The 22,486-nt window shown below is 35.0% G+C and overlaps 1 protein-coding gene across 2 annotated transcripts in view; it reads left to right on the forward strand.

Moving 5' to 3' along the window:
• LOC115876248 (zinc finger protein chinmo-like) overlaps window positions 1–22,486 on the forward strand; it is a 111,705-nt gene that overhangs the window by 32,495 nt on the left and 56,724 nt on the right. The window contains exon 1 of one of the 2 annotated variants that reach the window (XM_030891955.1): window positions 19,535–19,775. The exons of the other annotated variant lie outside the window; for it this stretch is intronic. Coding sequence (XP_030747815.1) covers window positions 19,763–19,775 — 13 coding nt within the window. The 5' untranslated portion in view covers window positions 19,535–19,762. Of the gene's footprint in view, window positions 1–19,534; window positions 19,776–22,486 lie in introns of those variants that run through there. 2 annotated transcript variants of the gene reach the window in all.

The raw sequence follows: 22,486 nt of genomic DNA on the forward strand, positions 1-22,486 counted from the left end.
ATTAATGTTGGCTACAAACCCTACCCATACCGTACCGTATCTATCCTTCAAAGTCACGCTCTAACCTCCTATGCGAATATATACGCGCAACCGGCTCGCAGGACCAGCGGCTCGGCGAGGAGGCGGCAACCGCGCCCGCTCGCAGCAGGATTCGTCCTTAGCCGCGGCTAATGCTCCCTAGGCCGGCCCGCCGCCCCCCGCGCCGCCCCCGGCCCTGGGGCGCTGCGCGTGGCTCAGGGTCAGGCCGCGACAGCAGCCAGCGCTAGGATATGGTGTCTTGCAGGCGCGTGCAACGCCAGAGCTGGACTGGACCAGCTGATTTGCCGGCGATTGAGCTGGCAGGCACCATTGCTTTTTATTCGTTCTTCTTATTTTGTTGTTTCTTGATTATTTTTTATTTTTTTTCTTATTTTTGTTATTGTTTGTTTTATTGTTGTTCCTTTAATTTCAATGTAAACATTCAGAACGTCAAAATTATTGGTAAACATTTTCAATTAGTAGAAAAAGTTATCAAACTCAAATTTGCGAGAAATGTTATTTTAGCCTTTGATTATCTTCCGTCAAGAGAAATTGTGGATAGAAATCAAAAGTTGATTGTTTTATAAGCTAAATATTAGGCTTTCTCTCTGGACGAAGCTTTAATCATTATTTTTCATTGAATTAATAATGACATTTCGGGATTTGTCATTTTTTTCTAAGATATAGATTTAGAATTTTTTAGAATTTAGAATGAGTGGGAGGGGGGTTAATCACTTCGACCTTACAGATCCATTGTGTCCCCCTTTCTTGAATCATAACTCATCATACAGTCCCAGGGTTTTGACAAAAGCCAGTATCTGGGACTGTTTTATAGAGGGTAGTTCTCCATCTCCAATATCAGTCGTACCAAAATTCATGGCACGAATGGTTGTCGTCTCGGCGCATTCAGTGATGAGGCGTACTGGTGTTTCACCATCTTCCCCACAGAATCTGCATTCGCCGTTTCTTCTTAGTTTCAATCTACTGAGGTGTTCATTGAGGAGACAGTGTCCTGTTAAAAACCCCGTGACAATCCGAAGATTGTTCTTACTCAGACCCAGGAAGATCTGTGATTTTTCTTGATCAGGTCTCTTACCGTTTTTCAGAAAAACGGAAAATACAATATCGAATTTTGTTCTTAATCATATTTTTTCAGGTTTTCTAGCACATATTTTGTTAGGTATTCAATAATCAATAATGTTTTTGCTATTTTCTGTTGACTTTTTTAACCAATTCTATGCATAATAGAGGAAAATTCTATCTAAAATAAATTTGTAAACAATCTCGAAAGCGTAGGTTATAGCTTGTTCGGATACTAGGGTATTGCCCATTTTTCGAACCGTCCAAGAAGCTCTCTGCAGCGCATGCGCAAATGAAATAATGTCTTCATATTTCCTTCTGCGCATACGCATCACAGTATACCAGGACGGTTCAGAATCGGTAATAAGAGAACTGCGAAGCAAGCTTATGTGTCTCTGGCATTTAAAGCAACGTTGCCAATGCTAAACCTAAATTTAGCGTGTTTTTCAAAGCTCATTCTGGCATAACGAAAGGCGGTCGCCAGAAGGACGGCTCCTTCCCATAACTGCTATTTTTCCAAGCGAGATCTAACTATTTATACCAGTACGAAGTTGCACGAAAGAGTTTGAGTTGATTGCATTGGCATAACTTCCATATTATTAGATTAACTAAAAAGATTAACCCCCACCGCAAAAAGTTAAAACCAATGCAATCAAAACTCTTCCGCGCCAGTCTTCTGGATATAGGTGTATATTTGGCTTATTGTTGATCTCATAATAGGTAATTTATTTCCAAATCCCAGGTAATCACCCGAAAAAATAGGCAGATATGGCAACGTTGTAAATTTTCAAATTTCTAGATTAGGCCTCTAGAATATATTTGTCTCTCGCGGTTACATAGGAGAGAGAAACTCAGGATATATCAAATGTCAAACTTCCATCTGGTCTCAATTTTCTTTGTCTATTTTGTTAAGAAAAGTGTTTTCAGTAAAATGTTGGACACTTTTCTATACCCAATCAAGTGTGGCTTTTAGATAAACTATAATATAATGAAAATATAGTGAAATTATTACTTTATAGGGCCGAAATAAAGAAAAATTCAATGTTGAAATAATTTTCCGTTTTTCTGAATACAGTTTTGGTGCCCATCTGAGCCTCTGCTGTTCGTGTTGACAGCATTTCCCAAAACCAGCGAAAATAGCTAAGAAAAAGTAGATTCGTAATCTACGACCTCAAAATACCTGTATGGTAATTTTGGTGAAAATCGGACGATTTCCAGTTTTCCCAATAATACCACATTTTTTATTATTTTACAGGTAACACCTAGGACTTTCATAATAATAATTATTTTTTTACAGATGGATATACGAAGATATAGCTTTTATTTTTATTGTTTCAGTGATCCGGGGGGCAAATGCCCCTCTTGGTTGACGTCCGGCGCCCATGATAATAAACCAGCACTGATCAGCAATCACCATTAAAAACTTATTCATACAATCTCTAGGTATATTTTTTCTGGAATTCCATAAACCTAATTTTGATTTCCAAATTATTTCATCTAACCGTAAAAATAGCCATATCTCTCCAAACCGATGGCGCGTCTAAATATTTGAAACCCTTCGCCTAAATCCCATAAAATATTCCTAAATATCCTTCAAAAGGACACGGCAAGAATATTAACGTTCGTAAGGACACTCCCCGGCATTAAATTTTCATATATTTTTTGTTTCCTATTCCGCGCGGTGCCCTACTAGCACGCAACCGTCTAATAACAGACATTAGGCTAGTGCTTTTCGTTTTACTGCGATGAACCCAACTAATAATAGCATGGGGAAAGTTTTATTGTTTTTGATGGTATTTTATCGATGACAGATAATATTATTCCTTTTTACGTTAAGAATTGGGTGATTTAGAAGTTTTTATAGGTTCTTCAAATTAGGTTGTATAATAGTCAAGTATTTTAAGCTGGACCTACTTTGTTTACGCGGAATTCGAACCGCGGTCCTCGCCCATATCATGGATTCTTAATCACGAGATCCAGGATTCTTGGTCAGCCTCGAACCGGCGCGGCGCGGCGGCGTGAATGAGCAGCATAGATAAAAGAAACAAGTTTAGATTGGAAAGTGCCCATAAGGACAATGTAAATATTATTTGGCGCTATTCTTGCAACGGTCGCTCTCCAAAGCTTTTCATAATTTCGGAGCGGTTCGGCCAAATATTGTTTATACAAATTTTATTATTATTTTATTTTAATTTTTTAAAAAAAATACAGTGTGTTGCATATTAGAAACTTTATATTATATATGGACATGTATGAAATACCTATGAAACATTGGAAACCGACGTTATGCCACGATCCACGATGGTTTTTGCAGTTCACAGTTCACTCAGCTTTTTAAGTTTATAATGTCATTTTTTTCACAATTATCACGGGTGTGATTAAATAAAATTTAAATTAAACTCACGGATCGAAATAATAGTATTTAGGTTCCTCTATTCAATTTTTATTCTAGTATCTATAAAACTTGAGATGCGTACAACTTTTCTTAGATAGGAACTATCGGAAACAAGAAATAGCCATCTTATCTGATAGTCAAGCAGCGTTAAAGGCGATCAACTCAGTATCAATCAATTCGAAATTGGTCAAAGAATGCATAGAGAAGCTGAATAAATTAGGCAAAGAAAACAAAGTCCTCCTACACTGGGTGCCTGCTCACCAAGGGATAGAAGGCAATGAAAAAGCAAATAATCTAGCTAGGAAAGGAGCGAACACTCCACTAACTGGACCAGAACCGTTCTGCTTTCCAAGTGGTAACCAACTCAAGGCGCAACTCAAGAACTTGGAAGATTCCATCCGCAACCTGGAATGGAAATCTTGCAATGGTCTAAGACACTCGAAGAAGTTTCTGAGGGCTTATGATCAAGAAAAATCACAGACCTTCCTGGGTCTGAGTAAGAACAATCTTCGGATTGTCACGGGGTTTTTAACAGGACACTGTCTCCTCAATGAACACCTCAGTAGATTGAAACTAAGAAGAAACGGCGAATGCAGATTCTGTGGGGAAGATGGTGAAACACCAGTACAGCTCATCACTGAGTGCGCCGAGACGACAACCATTCGTGCCATGAATTTTGGTACGACTGATATTGGAGATGGAGAACTACCCTCTATAAAACCGTCCCAGATACTGGCTTTCGTCAAAGCCCTGGGACTGTATGATGAGTTATGATTCAAGAAAGGGGGACACAATGGATCTGTAAGGTCGAAGTGATTAACCCCCCTCCCACTCATTCTAAATTCTAAAAATTCTAAAAAAAATCTATAAAACTTTTTAAACACAAACTCAATTTTTTTACCAAAATTTTACTAATCTATTTTTCGCATCAATTTTTCTAATTTTTCTCGGCCTAATCTATTAACTGGGTTAATTTATACAGATATAGCTCTAAATTATTGAGGTGTGTTTCGAAAACTACGCAAAATTAATCCCATAAACCAACACTATTCGTCTTTAATGCCTTCCTTAGTGCTGAAAAGCACGCTAACTGACTGAAGTTTTGTCTTTTTAACATAAATAAACCGTGATACATAGCTTAGATAAGTCAGGTGGTTAAATTTACATCTTTAGGGATACGCCTTTTATTATTTCTTGGAAAATGCTGGAAAATCAACCATTTTACCGCCTCATTCGATGATTTAATTTACTAAAATAACTTTTTTTTTCACGTCACAAAATTATTAATTTTTGCCGACGCGATTGATAAAATAAAAACGTCATTTTAATGCCTGTAGGCATTAAAGTAAAGCACTTTTACGCCTAGGCATAAAAGTACGAAATTATTTTAGTAAACTGAACTTTAGTGTCAAATTCAACGAGCGTAACCATAGTTTCTCGATATATAATTACATACAAGGTATTACTTTTAAATTTTTTATATTATTTGGAACGTTTGAAATTGTTTAAAAAATTATTTGTGGCTTTTAAAAAAAATAGCTTGTTCTATTCGGAGTAAAAATTACTTTTTACCTCGGCTGTATGTCAAACGTACAGCCTCCTCACAAAAGTGTCATTTTTACTCCTGATAAAACAATATGCTATTTTTCAAACGTCACAAAAGCATTAATTTTTGCGATGCGTTTGATAATATAAAAACGTCATTTAATGCCTAGACTGCCTACGTTAAGCATTTTTAGTGCCTAGCCACAAAAAGAAAATGTATCATTTTTACTCCTAATAAAACAATACTATACTCTTATGTTAAATTAAAAAATATTTAATATATTTTTTATTTCACGGAAATCACTTAGTATTTATAATTGCATAACGTCAACCATAACTAAAATTCGTAGAAAATAAAATTTTTCCATACTTGTCCAAAATTTTTTGCAATGCCACTGGCAAATAACGAATATTAATATCCAAATAGCATAATCAAACGCTATATCGCCAATTTTAAACAATGACTTTAATAAATAAATAATATTTACGTTCGAAAAATTGTTTGTCCGAAAAAATAACGTTTTTGTTCGATATTGTTTCCAAGGCCTTCACATCGGAAATGTAATTTACAATTAATGATACTAAAAATAACATTTTTTTGCACTATGCACACGGTACATTGCCAAAATTCGGCGCTTGTTCTGTTGGAGATAAATAATTTCGTATTACGTATGTTTTGAAATTAATCATATTTCGTTAGAATAAAAATGCAACGCAGTTTCGTAGCCAAGGTCGCTACCAAAATTTGGCCATGTCATCGATAAAATAAAAAAAAAACGAAGTGTACTTCCTAAATATTACAGCATATCGTACGAAAATTGGTAAAATAATAAATGCGATACAATAAAGAGTAAAAAAAGTTACACTAGTTGATGTAAAGTGCCATATTAGGTATATTTTTGACAAATTTTTCATATAAAATAGTAAAATATATCTTACAAAAAGTACAATATGATCAAAAAAATAAAACGGCGTCGGCAATGGCTATGAAATGAAGATCTTTCATTTTATATCTAAAACTAGCGTGTACCCGCGACTTCGTTGGCGTCGAATTAATCATTTATAATGGTGATGATATAGCAAAGCAAGAATTTCCATTAACATACAAACTGGATAAAATTTTCTCACATTTATGTCAGCATGAGAAAAAAAATCGAGAAACCCCTCCTTATCGAACCTCTACACCCCACAGTCAATCCCTTTGCCAAAAATCAGCTTTAAACCTCAAGCAGTTTAAGCACAATCGTGATTACTCAATGGTCATATTTTATGAACCACCCTGTAGAAATTTTTAAAAAATCTTAAAATATGTAAAAAAACAAAATAAAATATACGTGTTTAAGTGTTTTTTCGGAAACTTAACCGTTTTTTAAATATAAAATATTGTAATATTTGAGGGGTAGTTTCACCCCCTTGGAACTGGAATTTCGAAAAATCCCTTCTTATCGAACCTCTACACCCTAAAGTCAATCCTTTTTCGAAAAATCAGCTTTTTACGTCAAGCGCTTTAAGCAGGATCGTGATTAATCAATGACCAGATTTTTCGAAACATCCTGTATACATTTTTAAAAATCTTAAAATACGTAAAAGAACAAAATAAAATATACGTGTTTCAGCGTTTTTTTCGGAAACTTAACCGTTTCACTTAAGGATTTCATATGTTAGTATATTGGGGAAACCTTATTCATCATTTTTAAAATTTACATGGGATTTCCTATATTCAAGTTGGCGATGAAACAGACTGCAATGTATATAAAATACACTTTTATGTGGACTGTCCGTATAAATTTAGTTCTATTTTAGTTAACTACTTAAATTCAATCATATTCGTCCTTGCATTCACACGCACACAAACCCAAAGTTGCCCAAAGCATCGAATATCTCGTTGCGTGCAAATACAACGACGGAGATAAAGTTTTGGGGGTCTCTTTCTTTCCTTTGTTGTTTAAGGAAGTGTAGTTATCTTTGTCGGTGCGCGGCATTTAATTTATTGTTACGTCACCCCAGAACTATTCGGTGCGAATGCGAACTTGGACCGACACAGCTTGAGAGAATTTTGACGCTACACAGGGATTATTTAATTTGTTTTTTTTTGCATTGATATACCATTAAAACTTACTTAAAACTTTTGAATTCTATTATTTTGAACTCAGTCACCATCAATTCGAAGTTGGTCAAAGAATGCCTAGAGAAGCTGAACAAATTAGGCAAAGAAAAAAAGTTCCTACTTTAGGTGCAAGCCCACTAAGGGTTAGAAGGTAATGAAAAAGCAAAAGATCTACCTAGAAAAGGAGCGAACACTTCACTAACTGGACTAGAATCGTTCTGCTTCCGAAGTGGAACCCGACTTAAAGCAGAACACAAGAACCTGGAAGATAATAATAATAGCTCCCGTATATAGCGTTTAACGCCTTGGGAATAGCAAGGTACAGCTTGCCATACTAGAGTCGTTCGTTATACAAGGAAGGTAATGTGGCTAGCACTACGCTTCAACCGCCTATTATTACCTCAGGATTGTGAGAATCCCAAGTACTCATTTAAAACTGAGTCGACCTAGGTACCCAAACTATTTTTATTTTAATAAAAATAGTCGGCTGATGCAATGCCGGGTGTGGGAATCGAACCTACTACCTTGAGATTGGTAGATGAGAGCCTGGACCTGTACGCCAACGGGCACCTGGAAGATACCATCCGTAATCTATATCTATATTCTATATATAAATCTCCAAGTCCTGATTCATTCATCGCTGACTCATCAACGCCCAGACCAAACCCTTGACCCTAGAAAGCTGAAATTTTGCACAGGGGTTCCTTTTATGAAGTTTACGTGAGATAAGAAAGGATTTTTTTAAATTCATCCCCTAAGGGCGTAAAAAGGGGGGGGTGGAATATTACAATATTTTTTATTTAAAAAACGGCCAAGTTTCCGAAAAAACGCTTAAACACGTATATTTTATTTTGTTTTTTACATATTTTAAGATTTTTTAAAAATGTATACAGGGTGTTTCGAAAAATCTGGTCATTGATTAATCACGATCCTGCTTAAAGCGCTTGACGTAAAAAGCTGATTTTTGGAAAACGGATTGACTTTAGGGTGTAGAGGTTCGATAAGAAGGGATTTTTCGAAACTCGAATTCTAAGGGGGTGAAACCACCCCAAAATATTAGAATATTTTTTATTTAAAAACTGGTGAGTTTTTCGGAAAAACTCTTAAACACGTATATTTTATTTTGTTGTTTTACAAACTTTTATAAATTTTTTAAAAATTTATACAGGGTGCTTCATAAAATATGACCATTGGGTAATCACGATTCTGCTTAAACTGCAGTGGCGAAATACCCATATAGGATTTTTTGGAGAGATGGATCCGCCACATACTAGGTATAGACATTTTTTACTGTATGATGAGTTATAACTCAAGAAAGGTGGACACAATACTATTCTACAATATATATAATATAAAAAAAGCTTGTAATTGCAACGTCATATTTTTATCATTTTAAAAAAAATCAAAATTTCGTATAAAATATCCTTTCCAAATTTCAATGCCTAATTTCAAAATAGTTATCACTTCAAAGATCAAAAAAGACATGTTTTCTGTCGAAACTATCAGGATAATCCATCTTTTAAAACAGTTTTTCAATCATGCCCATTCTCGACGATTTTTACAGTTAAAAATCGTCCTGTCTAACGATTATTTGAAATTCTAATTATTGGCACCGGTCATTTACATTCTCGAAGTCTCTCTCTCGCCAAACTCACGCACGAATACATTATTTTACGATGTAAGATCTATTCTATTCGTTCGATAGGCGCAAGATTTGCTAAGCCAAACCACACAGGCTTAGGCAGAGTTCAAGGCTAGCGAGGATAGGTTGATGTGAATTCTTTTTTTTTTCATGTCCCAATGGGATTTTGACCACAAGTATCACTGCAAAGAAAAAATGAATAGTAAAATTAAGTATAATATATATAAGAAGTATTAATTACTCGCAACTAGAAGTAAATCTGAAAAATTAGAGACTTAGATTTATACAGGATGAGTCTTAAATAAGTACAAATATTTTTGGGGTAGTATATTTCGACCCCAGAAACACAAGTTTTTTTCGCGAAAATTTTTGTTTAGTTTTTAGTAAAAAATATAATTTCTTGATAATATGGCAACATAGGTAGCAGATTTAGCAGATCCAGTGGTTCTCAAAAATTAAGCAAAAAACATTTTTTTTTTGGAAATTTTCAAAGTATTTGAAAAACGATAAAGAGAAAATATGTTTCTTTTATCAAGATCTACCAGCCTTTAAAATATTTACACCCTGTATATTTATTAATTACTTAGATCGATTTTAACGTTCAATGAACAACAAACAAAAAATGTAATACAGAGTGTTCCTTAATGACATGCTAATATTTAAGGAGGTGATTCTTAACTTTCCAGATACAGGGTGGTAAAATTTTCTAATTTTCTTTTTCAAAATATCTCTGATGGTATATTTGATACACGTCTTTCATCTCATCCACAAATTTCAGCCCATCCACAAATAATTTCCACACAACAGTTACCGCATCATATTTTCAGCGATTTGACCCTGAAAGAACGAAACTTTAATTTTTTAAGCAAAAACTACATATGCGTCGGACAAAAAAAAATCAAGAGACAAAAAATGGTTAAAAATGAATAGAGATTTTGAGAAAAAAAATTATTTTAAAAGAAGTCAGTGGTGTACCACTTTTTTCTCCAAAAATATTCAATGTAAAACCCGTATGGACGGCCACTGGTTGAAATAAATAAAATTCTTTGAACACCAAAAACGCTATTTTGATGCATAGAAGACGTGTATCAAGTTTCATAGAGATATCTGTAAAAAAATTAGAGTTATTATGAAAAAAAAATTTTTTGAAAAATTTACCACCCTGTATCTGAGAAACTAAGATGTTTAGGACATACATTAACATGTAATTAAGGAACACCCTGTGTAATGTATAATTGTGACCGGTTCTTTCTGAATGAATCTTTAGTTATTAAAAGAGAACATTTTTTATCCGCATTCTTCTTTATCAAATCCTATGATCCCTTAAACTTAGCCCTCCTAGAATGCGGGGAATATCACGAAAACGTTGCCATTACACAGCTGCAACCGCAGAATTCTAATTTCCCTTCACTACACCCCGTCCCCTACCCTTTATACCTTCATCTCGCGCAACGACAGATAAGAATTTCTATGCAAACCGCGATCCCCGTCCAATTTATCCCCCATCTCCCCTGCTCTAATACCTTGGGTACCTCGCAGGCGGAATTAAAACAACGGGCTTTGCTGCAAAGTGCTTCTTGCTGCCTGCATCTCCTCTCTCTGTCTTACCCTTGTGTTTCTATGGTTGTAAGGGAGAGAGGGTGTGGCATAGTGGGGGAATGTGGGGTAAATCTTCCTGCTATGCAGTGGGACCTGGTCTAGTTTTACCTCGTTTCGGATGAATCTGGGTCTAACCAGGGGCGTATCATTGTTGACTCTTAGATAATTTGGTTGATTAATAAAATATTTTTAATGTCCATGGCTTTTGATGAATTTTGATATGAATACAGTAATTTGTACTTACAGTAATGATCGTACTTTATCACTGGTTTGTATAAGAATTTTTAAAGCGAAACTTGTTTGCGCGCGTTGGAAGTAACAATTCAAGGCCGTGACACACGAGCTAGTGTCAGGAAAAGTGGTAACGGCAGTGTTGTCACAACTACCCCATTCGGGGTAGATCTACGCCTTTGTAAAACAATTTAACTCGCTTTGGGTAACGATCTGTGCCATACGCGGCTAAGAGAATTACTATAATAAACTTGATACTGTAGCTGTGCACCAATATCCTATCGTTGTGTGTTAGGAAGTAAATTTTCATGGATATTTTCATCGATATGTTTGCTAGACTTCTGAATAATGGTCTAGGTAAAGCATCCAGTTCATTTGCTAGCTTAGAATTAGAATTATTAGAGTTAGTAACTCGCATTTTCATTGGAGGACACTATCGTTTTTATTTCAAACTAATAATTACGAGAATATTCGTATAATTTAATAACATTACTGTCAATCGCAATAAATGTGAATAAGAAACAAAATAACAAAAACAAACCACAGACTATATTAGTAGTAGTAGTAGTAGTAATAGTATTTTGGTTTAATGGCCACAGCTGCCAGGGCTATCCGGCCGGGTGATAGAATTAACTATTTACGCTTGAGAACTTTGATCGATTGGAACCAAACTAGGCACGTGGATACAGGTACCCGAATGGAGTCATCACACAGGCGGATGGATAGACATACAGAAGGCAGTAAGAAGAAGTTTTACTCCAAATATGCGCACATAGTGCATACGCAATTTTTTTTAATTTGTTTTTTTGCCACTTGAAGAAAATCCACAAAATAAAAATGGTATTGTTTATAAACAATACTGCGTTGTATCCAAATGAAAACCAGCTTGTCGATGGATTTTTAATAGGAAAACAAATTTGTATAACCGACAAAAAATGCTTAATGTTTTTGGGGGTATATCTTCTCTCGTTAATTGTACTAGACAGTGATGGGTCATTGACAAAGAGCTGTAAGGAGCGTTCAATCTCCAAGTTGCTAGATAATTTTAAAAGGGTAGAACTGGAGAATGTAACCTAAGGATCAGAAGAGGATCACAATAATAGATCTGAAAAGGTCGCAGTGGATCAGGCCGATAGCCACCTCGATGAATCTAATCCTTAAGAGTCCATTTCACTCGACCGAAAAAGTAGCAAAATAAGCGTTCGACATTTACGTTTTATGTAAAACTGAATCTAAAAATTTTTACACAAATGAAGACGGAAATTAAAGATAAAGCATTATGTTATATCCGTATTGAAGCACATTTTTAGACAACTTCTTTATTTTCAAGATTTTGATGGTCAAACATCAACACAATATTCCTTATGTTTGGACTAAATTTTCTCGAAAATAAAGACATAATTTAAAATTCCGTTTCAATACGGAAATAGATTGAAGTTTTGTGATTACAGTGATATATAATTTATATGGTTTTGTAACAAATTGCTCGCTATTTTATGGTGAATGCTCTGAAGCTCTGCAAACCTTAATCAAAGCACGTAGGTTTGGAATTTTGGATGTGGCTTAACATGACAGGATCGGGCTAAGCATTAGGCAGATTTCTGAAATATAATATATATTTCCTTCGGCCACACACCCGCTTTACCCGACCCCTGAGAACGACCCGAACAGTACAGCGTAATATACTCTTCTAGAAACATTCTTGATTCTTTAAAACTCCTGAAAATAAATCGTTCCGGCAACCGTGCTTTCTCCATCTAACCTTGTAATGTTGATACGCGGCGTACGACTCCCGAACGTGCACCACGACTTACGTAATAATGATGTGGTCCTCTCTATGCGAATTTTTCGTGGTTCCCCCCGCGCGTCCCCCCCTCGACCGAATTTTTGGCATTAACCCGCAGCGGCATTAGAATAGGCGGCGGCGTTGCCGGACCTTCTTCGAAATCCGTAATAGACGGAAAAATGTCAGCGGCGGTATCGGACTTTAGACTTATGAAGCGTTGTTTTATTTCCTGGTATTGTGCAGCGGTTTATCGCGTGTGGTGTGGGATTTGGGTATGACGGATAAATAAATATATGGCGCTTGCACAATAACGTTTCTGGGTAATATAGATTATTTGTTATGATATAGAGGTTTATGTAATCCTTTATTTCGGATATGTCGCTGTGTTTTATTGTAATTTTTGATATGGATGCGCAATTTTATTTTCTGTGTCACCTAAGGATGTTTTGTATTATTTTTTTAAATGTATTTTTTGAAATTCAATTTTCATCATTCTTTCAAACAAAATCCAAGAAAATTGAGCAAAGAAAATAATGTCCTCCTACTCTTGGTGCAGAAGGTAATGCAATTAGGGCAAACGATATAGCTGCAAAAGGATGGAACCCTCCACTAACTGGGCTAGAACCGTTCTGATGCCTTAGTGGAAACCAAATAAAGCAAAACTCAAGAACCTGGAGGTCTCCAGCCTTCCGAAACCTAGAATGGTAATCCTTCAACGGTCTAAAACACTTGAAGAAATTTTTTCAAGAAAACTCAAAAATTTTCCTTGATTTTAGTAAGAACAATCTTTGGATTGTTACGGGGTTTTTAACAGCCTCCTTAATAAACACCCTAGAAGTTTGAAGCTAAGAGACAACGGTAGATTCTGAGGAGAAAATGGAAAAACACTAGAACACCTCATCACCACTGACTGCGCTGAGACGACAGCCATTCGTACTATAAACTTTGGTACGACTGATATCGGAGATGGAAAACTAACTTCTTTAAAACCGTCTCAGAAAATGGCTTTTGTCAAGGCCCTGGGACTGTATGATGAGTTCTAACTGAAGAAAGAGGTGCACAATACAATCAATTTGCTTCCATTCTTTTTTATTTTTTCTATTTTGAAATAACAATCCATTTTTTTATTTTTTTATAAATTATATATTCCAAATAATGTTATTAAATACAGTGCATTTATTTACGTCAATTTGTTTATATTTGTATTAGTAGTAAGAACATTTATCTTATCTATTAGTTAATTCGCTAAATAATAGTTACTCCATCTCATTCAACTGCATTTTCATTCATACAGAAGTTTGTTTGATGTATTTTTATTTTTTATGCAATTTATCTAGCTTATCGTTAAACTAGTTAGATTTGCTGACTAACATATTTATTTATAAAATCGATAAATATTTGCACATAGTTCAATAACTTTTAGTTTGATTAAAATAATAAAAAAAATATGTATATCGTATACAGGGTGTTTTTTGTAAAAATTTGGAAATGGGCCCAAATACAAAAGAGGGTATCTAAATATGCGAGGGAATGGTGAGAGAATGAAATGGATGAATAAGCTGAAAATGATGATGATGAATAAATTTGTCGATTTCATGCACACAATCAAATCTCTCAAGTGGCAATCGGCAGGACACCTAGCAAGAAGGACAGACAAGAGATGGAGCACAAAAATTACGACATGGTACCCACGAGAAATCAAGGGACCTACAGGAAGACCAAACTTGAGATGGGAATATGTCAAATTAAACATCATAAACCCTGGACTACTAAGGGCCTACGTACATCTGCAAAAAACATGCGCTCTTTATCTCACCTAAAAAAATTCTCGATAGTGTCTTCTTTCACGAGTACGTGAAACTTACAGGAAAAATTTACCATAAGACTATAAAAGCCGCCAAGGACATCTATTACAATAGGAGGTTGACTGAGTCCGGTAATATTGCCAAAGAAACATTGTCGATTATGAATGACTTGAGGAGTAAGGTTTCTTCGTCCAACATAACCTCAACTTCACCTGAGGACCTAAACACAATTACTTTGTAAATGTGGCGAAGAATATAGTGAATACTTCATCTCACCCTCCCTTGATCCTCTCTATCATTTCTCTCTGACTATAATGTTAATTTGCACCAGTTTCTTCCTTACGCCTGTGGGGTGGGCAGAGCTGCAAATACATTAAATGATATTAAAAATAAATCTTCAGCAGGACTGACGGACTTACTCTTAAAATGTTCTCTAGTATGCCGGAATGTACATTAAACCATCTTTCAGCCTTAATTAATATGTCATTTGAAGATGGTGCTTTCCAAATTGCCTTAAGTCGGCGATAATTATTCCTTTGCATAAATGAGGTGATAAAGAGCAAGCTTCCAACTATCGTCGTCCAATTGCACTCCTTCCCACGTTATCGAAGATCATGGAGAGACTGGTTAAAAAGGGGCTTGTATCATTTCTTCTAAAATACAAAATACTCACCCCTTCAGTTTGGGTTCTTGAGTAACAAATGTACAAATGACGCTATGTTTTCGCTGTTTAATAATGTATACTCCAGTCTGAACAACCGTCTCGTTACAGCAACAATTTTCTGTGATTTCTCGAAAAGCTTTCGATTGTGTTAATCATAACATCCTACTAACAAATTGCAGTACTATGGTATCAGGGGAACGCCTCTTGAATGGTTTAAGTCCTACCTTAACAACAGAAACCAGCGTGTGAGGGTTGATAAGACTGTGTCTTCTTGCAAGCCAATAGAATGCGGAGTACCTCAGGGCTCAGTGCTAGGTCCTATTTTGTTTCTGTTGTTTATCAACGATATTGCTAGTCTGGACATCAGTGGTAAAATCTGTCTCTTCGCGGATGATACTTGTTTCACATGGAGCAGCCCGGACACCACGGCACTTCATAGAACCATTTCCAGTGACTTAATCAACATAAAAACATGGTGCGATTCTAATTATCTGTGTCTCAACGTCTCTAAAACTAAAGTCTTATCATATAAAAGTACGTTGCTACCTTTTCAACTTGATAATACCACCATTGACGTCGTTGATTCTGTGAAATTTTTAGGCCTTGTTGTGGACAACTATTTAAAATGGGATTTGCAATCGATGCTTTAGCTAAAAAATTAAGTTCTGCCTGTTTCGCACTTAGATCAGTTGCTAATGTGCTTAATTTGTCAACATCTAGGACAGTCTATTATGCCCTTTATGAGTCGCATCTCCGATACGCACTTCCATTCTGGGGTGCGTGTTGTGCGACTCAATTTGAGCGTATCTTCAAATTACAAAAGAGAGCTGTGCGATATTCACTGAGGCTAACCAGTTGTGCTCACTGCCGGGACTTGTTTAGAAGATATAAAATATTAACTCTTCCTTCCCTATTCATACTCGAATCCGTCTGCCTAGTTCGCAAGCACGTATCGAGTATTTCTCTAGAGCCAGTTCATGGCTATCCAATTAGGAACGCAGAGCATAACATGTATCTGCCAACCCCTCACTCTGAGTTAGTAAAGAGTTCCCAATTGTACAATGCAAAAAAAAATGCACTATCATCTGCCATCTGAAATTAATTCCATTTCATCCTTTCCTGCATTTCGCAGAGCCTTGAGATCATACTTACTGGAGAAAGCCTTTTACGCGGTTAACGATTTTTTTATTAATATCTAGGGTTCTAAATTTAACACACATTCACTAAATTTAAGAAATGATTTTGTTTTCTATCCATTTAAATTTAGTATTGACATTATATATAGTATATTTTATTTATATTTAATTAAATAAATTTTTGACAATGTACAATTTCTATAATTGTATAAAGTATTGTTTTAGTTTTGTATGTTTGCTGTTAGTTTTATATGTTTTCTATTGTTAAGTGAAGTTTTGTATGTTTTTATATTCTTTTTTTAAGCTTTGTCAACAAAATTGTAAATTTTTTTTATGACAATAAAGCAATTTCTTTCTATGATATTAAGAAATTATCAGGGATAACTTGGGCCCGCATATAGCCTACAATAGACAACAATGAGGGGAGATAACTACAAAGAGAATATCTAAATATGTGAGGCCACACCATAATGAGAAATGGTTAAATAAGCTGAAAATGATGATGATAATGAATAAATTTGTAACAAAAATATAGCAAGCATTAACGGAGGAATCTCCGTTAATGCTAGCCATAGCTCTTGTAAAGATTGTGGTGGAATAGGACGACGACGAACAGCTCTTTTAAGTTCATCGCCCAAATGTTCGATGGATTCAGGTCGGGACTACAAGGAGGCCATTCCAAACTTCGTAGTCCAACCTCACCCAGGTACTCGTTAACTACTCGTACTCCTAACTCGTTATCACTTGCAACGTGGGGCCTGGCATTATCATGCATCTGTATAAACTGATTTCCAATGAAATGATCTAATGGAACGACAACCTCTTGGAGGACATCCTCAATATAACGGTGGACATTGAGAGCTCCATTTTCAACAAATTCAAGATTTTAAAATTATCAGTACTTTATTTAAAAATGTGTAGCTCATAAAAGAATAGAGATAATAGGATAATTCAAAAAATGAAATGTTGGGAATACATCTAAGATTACAGGAAAGTGTTTTTTTATCCAAAATGCCCGTCTCATTTTTTCCACAGTGTATTTTGAATTTATTGCAAAAAACAAAGTTTTTATTTACTCCGGTATAAACCCATAATCACAAAAATCGGATTGTTAAGCACTGCGACCTTAAAGATCTATTGTGCCCCTTCGTTGGGTCATCACACAGTCTATAACCTATCATACGTCTGTTGTAGAGGGGACAGGGTATTTCCCATCCTCCTCTGACAACAGTTCTTCCTCCGAGGGTACACACTATACGGTTGGTGTTTGGCCCACGGTTCCACAGTTGGAGTTTGGTCCTCCGTGCCGCTCTCCACAGTCGAGGAGCTTGCCTCCGGCTGAGGAACCCGTGAGGTGGAGGCTGGAGGATCTGTCTCCATTTCCTCCACCTCTTTAACTTGGTCTCTCCTTAGACCCGATACCGGTGTTGTCCTGTATATAGAGGGTGTTTCAAAACAAGTGCGAAAAACTTTAGGGGGCGATTCCTTGTTCAAAATAAAGGGTAGTTTGCTTTATAAACGTTGGGTCAAAAGTCAACCATTAGGGAGATATCGCGGTACAAACATGGCGGAAAAATAATGTTTTTATTTTTTATCTTGAAAACGAAAAGAGATAGACTAATGAAATTTTATGGAAGCATTACTGTTATGAAAGCACATTATCTGGTAATATTTTCACTTTTTTAAAATGAGTGGAAGGGGTTGAAATAAACTACCCCTATCATTCTTGTTAACGAAATTTAAAGAAAAATCTTATCAAACACATACAAAAAAATTAATTTGGATAGTTTAGTTTGTTTAGAAACTTTTTTATCTCTTGTGTTTTTTTGATAAAACTCACCGATTTGAAATTAAAAAATAAAATGTAAAGCATTACATGTCAGGACAAAAAACATTTTTAGATTAAGAATCTAGTGATAATAACGATAATAATAATCATCTAGATAATAAGGTATTGCAGTAGAGTAATATCAAATAAAATAATATTAGGAACATCCTAAAAAGTAACAGCGGCCGACTAGATTTTTTCCTAAAAGAATTACAGCAGCCCACTAGATTCTTTATCAGAGAACTTTATCAAGAGATAAAAAAGTTTCTAAACAAACCAAACTATCCAAATTAATTTTTTTGCATGTATTTGATAAGATTTTTCTTTAAATTTCGTTAACAAGAATGATAGGGGTAGTTTATTTCAACCCCTTCCACTCATTTTAAAAAAGTGAAAAAATTACCAGAAAGGTGTTTTTCATAACAGTAATGCTTCCATAAAATTTCATTAGTCTATCTCTTTTCGTTTTCAAGATAAAAAATAAAAACATTATTTTTCCGCCATCTTTGTACCGCGATATCTCCCTAATGGTTGACTTTTGACCCAACGTTTATAAAGCAAACTCCCCTTTATTTTGAACAAGGAATCACCCCCTGAAGTTTTTCGCATTTGTTTTGAAACACCCTGTATAATAGAGGATATTTCTCTCTTTCTCTATTGCCTCCTTTGATTTGAGGTCAATTCCTATTGTGAGGACCTGACCATGACCCTTCTCCCTCGAGTTGATAACTCGCCAACTCGATGTCCTTACATTGTTCTAACCCTGGATACGGCTCAGCAGGTAGGTGGTGTCTTTCCCCTTGATCCTCGGCAGAAAGACCGTGATGGCTGCCACTTTAGGGATGTTTTCTCCCTTCACTGCAACCAGTTCCGGCCCTTGCCAATTTTTAAGGTTAGGTGCGATTTCCACTAACCTATTCGCCGATTCTTGAGATACACAATCTATGAGGATCATGCCCCAGCTGACCCACATTTTGTAGATCGTTGTGTTGCGATCCGATCGTCACTACTTCGTCCAGTACAGCCTCTTCTTTTTCAACGTTTGCTGGTCGGTGGTCAGAGCAACCACTGGGAAATCCTTTGGCAGCACCGCCATTTTCACTTATCCAGAAATAGCGGCAAAGCTGATGATACGTTTCTGCTTGCCTCCCGGTGTTGGACGGCTTTCCATCCTGGCTTTTTTCTCTCCATGCCGGAGAAGAGGTGAGAGGTTCTCGCTCCCTCTCTTGCCCTTTGATGGAGATGAGTCAGGTTGTTTCTTGGTTTCTTTACTCTCCCCTTTTCGGATAAGTGTTTTCGCTTTTGCTTCCTCTGGAGCAAGTCCTTCGTGGAGCATTCGGAGGCATCTCCGTGCTTCTGCTCCGCTAAGACCTACTCTCAGAGGATCGTCTAGCCCATCAAAACTATATAATTTATAAAAGAAATAAACCGAAAATATAAATAAAGAAAAAATTCAACTTTCTAAATTTTGAATCAACACGAGTGCACACGAAACACACTAATTTAATCAACAAAACGACCGTTTTATTTGCCTATTGCTATTCTGTCTATTTATTCCGCACTAATATTGGCCCGATAAAAAAAATTCGTCCTCTCTCGACGACGGGCCGGCGAAATTTGGCAACGGCGGCGCCAACCGTTCACCATTCGACTTTTTTTCCTGGTTGGCCAGAATTAGGCGACCTGCAAAAATACACACAAGTGCAATTGGGTGCGTGAATAATAATAATTATCACTTATTGGGTTGATTTTGTCGGGATCGCGAAAAATTTAAGTTATAGAGAGACTGAGACGCGTAACGAGAGTGACTATGAACGGTTGAATTGCGAGAGATAGACTATAGATTTTGCGTACGGAATTTTTGTTTGCGGAAATCAGATGGTGACCTTTTGATTCGCCCGGTATTTTTTGGATTGGTTTGGGATCATGGAAATGAAAGGTGAGTCTATTGATACGAAACCAAGTCGATTTAAGAGACTATTGATCGATTTTATTGAATGTAATTTAATAATAATATTTTTTTTGTTGTAATCAATATCACGATTCAATTCAAAACCTTGGTTGTAAATAAAAAATATAGTAAATTTTAAAATTACGTTATGAGAAAGGAGTGAAATATATTCTGTATTTTTTATGGATAACTATACAGGGTGTCCCAGAAATAAGTGCAAGTATTTTAGGGGTGGTAGATCTCGATAAAAGAAACATATTTTCTCCTTATCGTTTTTCAAATAAGTCCAAAATAACGGAGTTATTTTACTTTGAAAATTTCCAAAAAAAAAATGACTTTTTGCTAAAATTTTGAGAACCACTGGATCTTATCTGGATTTTCTTTCTTGTAAATTTAATCTAATACCTAAGTTGCCATATTATGACGAAATTATGGTTTTTAACTAAAAAAATTCCTTTTTCAAATTTTTTTTTCGCGAAAAAAACCTTATAGGCGTGTTTCTGGGGTTGAACTATACCAGTTAAAATACTTGCACTTATTTCTGGGACACCCTGTATAAGGAATGGCATCGATTTTCATTTCGAAGTCAACTTGAAAACCTTTTTTTTCGATATAGTAATAAACAAAATACCCTCGAAAATACCGTGTGATCGAAAAAAAACGGCGTCAAAGACGGCTGGGGAATGACAATCGATGACAATTTTGGCAAGGTCACTCTCTAGATGTCATTGAATAAAAGTTCACATAAAAATTAACACTGATTATAGAAAGATTTAAAATATATAAAACGTTTCCAGACACGCAAATCTATTTCGAAAAAAATATTTTTTCTATATTTTTCAACTACCCATTTAAAAATCATTGTTACTAAATATAAAAATAAATTACAACCTTCATCGACTGTCATACTTGAGCCGTCTTTGACGCCGTTTTTTTTTCGATTGTATATGGTACTTTACTTTAAGTAATATTATTTATCCTGTATGGCAAAGTTATCCTATATTACAAAATTTAGATAAAAAATATCGATAAAAAGTAGATTTTTTTTAATAGAAAGTCCATATTTTTATACTTGTTATATTTTAATGATAACTAAAAAGTAAAGGTCACTTCTAGGTTTCAACTTTGTTTTAATAAACTTTGACTCTTTTTTCTTAGAAGCAGGAATAAGTTACTAGAAATTTTGTTACGATAGTGAGATAAAGTAAATAATTTAACTTAGATAACATTTTTGCTTTATATCAATTAATTAAAATAAACTTTTTAGATTCCTTATTATTATAAGTACCAATATTCTTTAAAATACATTCAAGTACTCAAAAAAAACGCAAAAATTAACGCAATAGATTTTATTTAGGTCAAAATTATCAAAGTGGCAGACTCAGATAACGAATTTTTCGTTATCTTCCGATTAGACAACTCAACATATGTATGCTAGTGTCTGCCCTGCCTGAGTACATATGGCAATAAAATGGCTTAGAAAAAATCCTGAGAACAATTTCATGTTTTAAATTTAACGATCTATTAATAATAGTAGTCTAACGGTTATTAAAAGTTCCGGAAATGAATACAATTTTTGAGCTGGGATGAAAAAAGAAACTGACCTGCTACCAAATTATAAATTGGTAGCCATGTTGCGGTGATTTTTTTTAAATGGTATATTATTCAGTTGCAGAATATGAAGTCTATCTTTTATTATAGTCTACCATGGAATACAATAGAAATTTTGAGTAATAATATAAAATGAGAATGGATACTGGATACTATTTAAGGATATTTTTACTAATTAATAGTGTTTTTTTTTTTTTTTATTTTTTTTATTATTTTATAATTTTTTTTTTTTTTTTTACACTATTTTTTTTTTGTTTATTTCGTATGAACTGTAGATGATAATGATATTTTTTATTGAGAATTAACACACCTTTAGGCTTCGTAGTGCGTAAAAGATAATCGAATTAACGATTTTTTTAATCAAATTTAATATTCACTTCCTTGTAATCGTGTTTGTCGCGGTATTTCAACGCGTATGTTGTTGTGGTTTTTATTCAACTTATTAACAGTTTGGTTCTTTATATATCTTTGCCTATTGAATCAGCCGTTGTCGTACAAGATCTGTGTCGCCAACATTTATTATAACGCGTTAAAGTTCAAGATTGAGCTTTCGTCGTCCTTCACTCATGTTTTCCCGGTAATATTTGTTAAGTTTTGTTGGCAATAATGGTGACCTTTTCGTCTAGGTACCATTACCCAATCGCTACTTGTAGATTATTTTTTTTTCAAATAGATTACACACATTCTACAGCCAAAAGATTCAAATTTCTTCTCTGTAATCTAAGTAATAATAGTTGAAATCAAAAAATAATTAAATATATACACACAGAATAAGGCTATCGTCCAGTATATCAACTTCGAATTGTAACGGAAAAATGTTACACGTTACATGTCATTCGTATAAGTAAGTATACCAAAAATTAGCTATGCAGAAGTAATTATCAGACCAATCTTGAATTATTCATAAGATTCACGAGGGTTGGGCCGCTTGATGACGATGATCAAGCGATTGTAGAAGACAGTTTTAATAAAAATATTTGCCAAAAATCAGATTCAATTTATTTAACTTTCAGATTTTCAGATTCAATTTATTTAAATTATTAACCTATTTTGAGAATAATTAAATGTCTAATAATTTGAAGGGATTG

Source organism: Sitophilus oryzae, unplaced genomic scaffold, assembly GCF_002938485.1.
Source record: "Sitophilus oryzae breed Bouriz unplaced genomic scaffold, Soryzae_2.0 scaffold_1430_pilon_pilon, whole genome shotgun sequence".
Lineage (NCBI taxonomy): Eukaryota > Metazoa > Arthropoda > Insecta > Coleoptera > Curculionidae > Sitophilus > Sitophilus oryzae.